General features: G+C 37.5%; 1 protein-coding gene across 1 annotated transcript in view; it reads right to left on the bottom strand.

Annotated features, from left to right (window-relative positions):
* ROBO1 (roundabout, axon guidance receptor, homolog 1 (Drosophila)) overlaps positions 1-7,158 on the bottom strand; it is a gene marked incomplete at its 5' end in the record, with an annotated part of 84,261 nt that extends 77,103 nt beyond the window's left edge. The window contains 3 exons of the mRNA XM_010023456.1: positions 1,880-2,007; positions 3,203-3,341; positions 7,038-7,158. Of these exons, the coding sequence (XP_010021758.1) occupies positions 1,880-2,007; positions 3,203-3,341; positions 7,038-7,158 (388 nt within the window). The remainder of the gene's footprint in view (positions 1-1,879; positions 2,008-3,202; positions 3,342-7,037) is intronic.
* Positions 7,159-8,468: the final 1,310 nt, after the last annotated feature.

The following is an 8,468-nucleotide window of genomic DNA, read 5'->3' as shown; positions in this document are numbered from 1 at the left end:
GGAAAGAGGTGGGGAGAGAAGGGAAGAAGAGCAGGAGGAGGAAAAAGAAGGAAAAATGTGAACAAATCTGAATGGAAAATGCATGCTTTCTAGAGAACTCTTCCTTTTTTTTCTTCCTTCCCATAATACGAGGTCTCCTGGATACTCTAATCAATGGATTTTGATAATAATTTATACATTACCAACTACAAATTGGCCTCACGCATTACAGTTCCTCACATCAATCCCTTCTATGAAGACATTAGTACAGGCAAATGGCTCAGGAGGTACTCTATTCACACTGGGAAACAAATTATCCCATAACAGTATCCGCAGAGCAAAGCTGTTACGATGTAAACATCTACTGTGTAATGCAAGCACTTAAAAATAGAATCTTGCTGAATCAAGACTTAGGTTATGATTGTGTTCCTTAAAAGTATCGGTTTATTATCAAAATTAAAACTATCTCACTCTAGATCATAGAATCATAGAATAGTTCGGGTTGGAAAGGACCTTAAGATCATCTAGTTCCAACCCCCCTGCCATGAGCAGGGACATCACTAATATCTACACAGGTCATTTTATATCTGCAGTAGCACTGTTAACCTAAATGAGATTACAAGAATGTGTTTGCTTATTATTATGACTACAAAAGATTAGGGCTGCCAATACCTTATATCTAGAAATGTAACTGCTCAACCAGTCATAAAGCAAATTTACTTAATGCTGATGTTGTATAAGATTAAGAGTTGATAGAAGATGTGATCTTCAGAACAAATCACTACTAAAAAATAATCCAGACTCTTGCATAAACTGCTTTTGTTCTATCTAATAATTATTTATTCTAATCTTTTATTCTAAAACCCTGAGCATAAGAGGTGGTTGTTTTGCAAACACAAGGTACCACTTTCAAAGTATAAGCATTGTGGTGACTTAACAAAGCAGAGCATCTCAAAATTCTTGGTTTTATGAGAGCTTCAACAAAAGAATTCCTGTTTTCCTCACAGCTACAGATGTTAGGGACACCAAATGTTTCTGGTGGAAAAAGGAGAGCAGGTTAAGGACAAGACCTTTCCTGTTACAGTAAATGTGTCAAAATAGAGTCCTGTTACCAAATAAAATGCTTCTAAGTCTCTGCTTTCCCAGAAGTCTATAATAACCAATTCCCACTGAACAGAGAAAAGGACAGAAGGACCATCAGTGCTTAGAAAAAAGCATCAGGATGACATCAGTGCCTGTCTGCTAGCCAGGAAAGGAAGAGAGGGATTATCTGAATAGTGAACATCTGGATGGTGTATATAAAGGCAATGAAGGATTTTTATACACAGTGGTTCACTAAGTTCCACTGATTTTTTTATCTTACAGAGAAACAGTAGTGCTACGATACGCTTCTATAATGAAAAAGCAACAGGAATTCCAGTGGTTTGGGTTAATGTACTAAAAGATAGAGATTTATCATTCACCGTCTCTTCACTATACTTAGTTGAAAAACTTTGTCAGATACTTGAACTTAAAACTCTCCCTTTTCAAGTTAAAGCAATGTAGTTTGCTAACGTTGCTTTTCTTCTTTCTATTTGGGTTTCAGATAGCGAGATCGTAATTGACACGATTCTGATCACATTGAAGTTCAAACAAGTTTAGTTCCCCATCCCGGTTCTGTAAAGACTGCTTACAAAAAACCTTACACACAAAGTGATTCGATTTCTTAAGAATATAACTCAAGAAAAATTCATATTTTCACGTATTTTTTTACCACACAGCATAAAGTTCCTGCATAAGTCATAACTCTAACAGTTGTGTACAGACTTTACTAGTCGCATATAGCAATTCTATAAAGGTTACCGTGTGAAAAAGCCAACTTTATTCTAGACTGGAGCACTATGCAAGGAAACATTCTTACCTTGAACTGTCAGAGTTGCTGATGCTTCAGCTTTTCCAACCATATTTTCTGCAACACAAGTATACGAGCCCATGTCGCCTGCCATAACCTTCCGGATTTTCAAGGTATGATCATCACGGATTTCGTATCTTTAAATATACACAGTCAGAAACAGTGAGTAGGAATAATAGAACTTTGTACAATTTCTGTAAAGGGTAAAGATATGGTGGGTTTTTGCTCATATTTTTATTCCTACATTTGCCTTAGAAGTAAAAATACGTATAAATCCTTATAAATTGATAATATAAAATTTTAAAAGCAAAATATATGTAAATGATTGAAAACCTTAGTCTAATTTCATGTGCAATGTGAGGCAGTTTTTCTGAGGGCTATACAATTTCACTGTTGTAAAACAATCATAAAGCTCTAACACACAACTTCTTAATTGTTACAAGTAAATGTAATAATAGTTATTTTTCTTCCTACAGTTTTTCCATCTGAATTAAGGATTATTTCTTTTACGGTTGAAAAGATAATATTATTCTCAAGAAGATCAGAATTGCTTGAAAGTCAAGATACACCCCAATTCATTCAATTTCTTTTGAAAAGACCAATGTGGCCTTTTACCATTTCTTCTTTCATCACTTTTTTTCTCTTCTTTGCATAATGCAGTCGATGTGTTTGTGTTTTTTACACTAAAACCACTACAGTTTTATTAAACCTATAGACTAGATTAACAGGAAGTGGGATTTTGATGGCTGGAGCCAACTGTTACGGGATTTCTTCTCTCAAGCTCCTCTCGAGATAAATTATCTATCTATCTATCTATCTATCTATCTATCATAGAATGTATTTCTTTTAATAAAGTGCTTTACATTTTGGCCTGAATTAGAGCAATGAGAGGGGAAACTTAGTAACAAGAACATGTATAATAATCAAGGCAGCTATCTGTATTACCAGACCACATTTTATATCAGTTGTGATTCTGGTATGTGTTTCCTGATGTTGTAATCTAATTTACTAACTGTTATATATTCTCCAAAACTTTTAGTAATTACAGAAGACTCTTTAGGTGACAAATCAATCTGTATCAGATACTACTGACTGAATTTGCTTATATTTTGTTATATTTATCTATGTGGTATTACAACAAAAGCTTAAGAATAAACCATTCTTAAGATTCAGCTTAAACTGTAACTTCAGTAAAGCTCAGTGGTAATGTCTTACTAGATGAAGCTAGGCCTTCTCCATTCAAGAACAAACAAATGCTAGCTGTCAAGTGTTGAATGGCTACATCATATACCAAGCTGGACGTCATAAAAAAGGTAACTCCATGTACTGCACCTTGCTTTTGGTAATTCCCCATCATCTTTCCTCCATCTTACTGTAGGGACTGGGTCACCTCTTGCCTCACACTTAAACTCTGCACTGTCATCCACAGTTACAGCCAAATTACTTGGTCTCTTCACAAAAGATGGTCTCTCTAAAAGGAAAGGAAAGGAAAGAAGGGATTAGTCCAGCAGTTCTGTGCCTATATGGTAATTTCCCCTCAACTGTGGCTGTCAGAGTAAGGGAAACAGGGTGACGAATCTGATGGAGGTGCCTCTGCTGCCGCTCTTCTCGCTCCCAGCCCCAGGCAGAAGATCCATGTCCCTACAGATGGCCAGCACTGTGAACCTCAGCACAGGAAGCAGATGTTCTTAACAGCGGGTCAGGATCCAAACGCAGACCTCATTACTTCTTATTGATCCTTGTCACAGCTAATATAGCTAAAGCAAAACACAACCTACATAGAAAATCTAAATACACGTTGACCCTCAGGTAGAAGCAGGACTGTTGCAAGGACCCAGACAATGACCACTCATCTGCTGCACTGCTTCAAAAACACCGAAGGCACAAACCAAATGTCTCAATGAAGGTTTTGACTCAATTGTGCCTCTAAATTTGAAGGCTAAGTAAGGCCCAGCACAGTATCTGTGCAAGGATGCTTGTAGGTGTCAGCAGCAGGCAGTGTTCGATGCAATCGTTTCCAATGCTACATTAGAAAGACAACATTTTTCTTTCACTAGCACACATAAGATGAAACAAACCAACAGAACCCACGATGTCCTCTCTATAGTTTTTATTCATAACAACTGGTATTGTCCCTGGCTTACATTGTAGGACTTGGATGACCCAAATCCTGGCTTGCCAGAGTCAGATTAATTGCTGCATACTTTTTGTCAGGCTTTCTGAAACAAAACAGGACCTCAGTCCAGGCTGTGCTATCCTGGAAACCCCACTACTAGATGGAAATTTCAGGAACAGGATAGACACATTCTTCCACCTGTAAGAGGGTTCAAAGCTTTATGGTGCTGGGCTTTTCATAGTTTCATAGTTCCACAGCAGGCCAGAGTCCAGTGAGATTTACACATGTACAAGGAAGATAAGTGTTTTTAACAATTTCTGGGATACTCCAGGAAGGATTACCCACCGAGACAGGCAGCACCAGATGACAACGGGATGTCCATAAAAGAACAGGCGAGGCTTAACAGGAGAGTGCTTGGCATGTTCCTTTGCCTAAGGCAGATGACCTTTTTGCCTCTAAACCTCTGAAGGAGCTGAGAAGGCAGTTGCATGTTTTGACTTGTATGTATGAAAGATATAAATATCATCTCCCTGGAACTGAAAGTCTGAAGCCATTGGCACAATCAGGAAGTGTGACTACCAGAAAATCCACCACTGATTTCTCATAGGAGTAGAAACCACCACACAGAAAGCTAAAGAGACAATCCCATATTCCTAGTGTCTCACATTGGTGTTTGAGAAAGGTGGTTCCAAACATTACTTTGACTTTGCAGATGAAGAAACAGAGATTCAGTATTACCTTACATTAGAACTTTACTGAATGGTTCAAAAAGGACTAGAAGTGGAAACGTGAACTGAACGAAACCCTATAAAACACCTTCCCTTATTCTCAAGGATGTCCAGATCAGCTGAATGATGTGTTGTAGAAAACTTACCTTTGCTTGCAAGGCTAGCCAAATAGTGTTAGATGAAATAGCAAGTTGATCTTTAAGCTGTCAGTTCTATCCTGGTTTCATATACAAGGAGGAAGAAATAAAGCAGACACCTACAGAACGAATCTAGCTATGAATTAAAAAAATACAAACAGACGTATTTCCCCCCTGCCCCATCCCCTTTGCTGTAGATGCAGTAAAAATGTAATCTGAATGCAAGAAAAGAACACTCCAGAGTGTAAAACTTCAGAGTAAAATAGTTTGGGGAAGAATATTCCACTTAATTATGCAAGAGAAAAAGGACTGATCTGGTAAGGCCAGGAATGCTGCACAAGAGCAAAACCCACAAGAGGCACACTGTTCTCTACATCAATTTTCTAAAGGAAGAGTAATAGTCCAAGATCTTTTGTCTGCCCTTTCATAACACTCTTATTCACTCCACCTAAATGGATAAGGAAAATCTGTATCTGTCTTTGTTACACGATTATTTGGTAAATACGAGGAAAGCTTAGCAAGGATCTCTTTGAAACTTTCTAGTATTACAGCTTCTGGCATGCAATCCTCCCTCTGATCTAAAGCAGAGACCTAAAAGCAGAAGTTCAACCTCTAAATAACCAAAACCCCATAAACAGAAGATTTATATTGAAAATTTTTAATATCAGCATGTTTCTCATGCTTTTTCACGCATACCTAAGGCCAGAGTTGAAAGAATAAGGTGTATTAAACATTTCTAGACACAGACTGGTAACACATTCAAAGCTTTACCGTCCTGTTTGGACAGAAAACCTCACTAGTTTTCTAGTGAAAATCAGGCTGAAAATCAGAAATATGTTTGAAGAGAAAAGGAGATGAAGAAGAATGCAAAGACAGACCCCTCTTTGCAGTGCATCCCTCTTACAGGTGTTCAGCAAGAGTCATGCTTTCCAGCCTGGATTACCTACCAGTCCGTACCATAATCACCTGGTCAGACCAGTGATGAGCAATTAACTGGCACTGTTAACTAGGAGCTCAGTGCCAGGACTTCATTCATGTAACTAAGACTTTCTTTCAAATCTAGATTTTGCTTGGAAGTTCTAAAAGTCTATTTGACAATTTATAGACCAAAGTGTCTATAAATTAAAAATCAAACAGCAAACAGACAAAAACCCCACCAAAAACCCCACCAAAACCCAGTATAGCGGATCATAGGAACCTTTCCTTAACTTCTAAAAAGTTACTACTCACTACCTTGCTGAATATTCAGTTCCAACAACCTGAAGATGGCATGCAGTCTTGTTTTATTATGGAAAAACCATGCTTCAAACAAAACTCTGAACAGGGCTTTAAGCTGCCTGAGTCCTAACTCCAAAAGGTAATGAAGACAGATGAAAGTGCCAAAGACTGACAAGACAGATATTAAACCTGAATTAAAAAAACCAAAACAAACAAGCCAGGACTACAGCAAGAGCACTGTGATGGAAAGCAGTGCATTATGCACCGTGGCGTGGACACTCTCATCCTGTGAACACGAAATAGCTATTCTTTCTACAGAAACAGTTGAGCTCTCTCAAGCCTCCCTTACTTTAAAGCAACATGGGACACATTTTGAAAACGACCAAAGCTGCACCTAGAGTCTTCTTGAGGCAGTTCTGAGATTGCACTTGGAGTTTCAGCTTCTCTTCTGCAGTAACAAGAAAACCCACTGTTTTCAGCTAAGCTGCTACCATAAACAAAAACATATTTTTTGATAGTCAGAGAAACTACCATTAGGATGACTTGAACAAGTAAGCCTGTTGTATCTTCACAACACTCAGTGAACACGGTTATAATGAAAGGATAATTATTTCAAATAGACATTAGAATGATTCTGATTTTCTCCTATGAGAGGGAAAAATAAGTCTCTCCTTCGTAGTGATGTTAATTTCTGTTTTGCTATTGCTTTAAAACATTGATCCAGTCAGTGGACACTGGAATTATTTTCGGTTTCAGTACTAAGAAAGTATCCTCCAATAGCAAAACCAGTCCAAGGTGGATTGCAAAGCCATTAACTGCCAATCATTTGCCAGAACACAACCATGACAAAAACATTTTCAACAGAAACACTAGAAAGGAAACGGATGAGGACGATCATTAATAAAAAGCTTAGTAGGAAACCCCTAAGTTAGACATTTTCATGAACAAAGTCTTAAAGGAGTTCTTACCTAAAACAGTGAGCTCCGCTACTTCACTTTCACGTTCTCCAACCATATTTGTTCCAACACAAACGTATTTGCCAGCATCATTCTTTCTTGTGTATGTGATCATAAGCTTTCCTCCTCTGATCTAGGACAGATCAAGGATAATAAAAATACTTTAATATAAACTCTTGATTTAATAACATTTATTAACTTGAAAAAGGTTTTGTAACAGATAATGAAACAGAACAAGCTATCTGTGATTTTCCAAATCATACAAAAAAGTGAACCCCCCTCCCAAAACCTATTAACCTAATTTCCTTCCCTTTGCAAAAAGCTTACCTCAGTGTTTTTAAATATCTCAGATTTGGACCCCTATCACTCTATTCTTCATGCTGCATAAAATAACACTGACTGTTCGACAGCCTGTTTAATGCTTGTTGGCCAAAAAGACTACAATTCCTTCCTATGTACTGCTGCAGTTTGACATAATCAGGTGGAGAGCAAAAATCAGCAGCAGACATCAATTCCATTTTCACATCAAGTGCTGCTATTACTTTTTCTTGACAAGAAATATGTGTGTGTTATCTTACCACTGGTAATGCTCCTTATTATTCATGAGTTTTGTGTTTGTTTTGCTTTTCTTTTCTTAGAGAAGTAAAGGAAATCTTTTATTCTTTAGTTCTTCACCTATAACCAAGGAATTTTAAAATGCTGATAAGCAGCTGGGCAGAAGCAATTAAATCCTCAGTGGCAAATGAATGACATTCTGCTTTTAATTCTGGATTCAGTTTTGGGAAGATAGTAGAATTCCAATAATGCCAAAATTAGAATACATCCTTCCAAGTTGTGATTTCTAATCTTATTACATCAAAATATATACTAAAGGTATATGGAAATAGCTGATCTCCTTTGAAAAGTGTTTATTCTCCCACTTGATTGACAAAATGGTTGAACAAGTTTCCAAGTCCACCAAACTGCAGCAAAATTTGTGTAGGCAACTGCATACATACCATTTAATATGCAAAAACGTCACTTGACTGTATTAATTCAATTTCTAAGTGAACACGTGCTTACGAGTGCAATCACATATGAAAACCACCACAGTTCAAGGCATGGGTGGAAGTACACAATATATAAAAGCCACATATGAAGCTACATGAAAGGGTCTAATGTGGTCAGTGACAAGGAGGAGTGTTCTCAGTATGAGGTATCTTGCTCAAGTTGCCTGCAGCTAGAAATCTACCCCTGAAAATTGGACATCTTGAGCAGAGCTGGGCTCTTATTATCATTTTAAGATGTACACACCCAGAGATGACAGTTAGTTATTGAGATAAATGAACATGCACATGTAACAAAGATAGTGTTGCATACGAATTTCATTCCGCTTCCTTTGGCATTCGTCATTTAAGAACAGGAAAGATACGTCCTTTACCATACAGAAATCTAGTAATGCTG

This window comes from Nestor notabilis, unplaced genomic scaffold, assembly GCF_000696875.1.
Source record: "Nestor notabilis isolate BGI_N333 unplaced genomic scaffold, ASM69687v1 scaffold431, whole genome shotgun sequence".
Taxonomy (NCBI): Eukaryota; Metazoa; Chordata; class Aves; order Psittaciformes; family Psittacidae; genus Nestor; species Nestor notabilis.
This window is presented reverse-complemented; position numbering and strand designations above follow the sequence as displayed.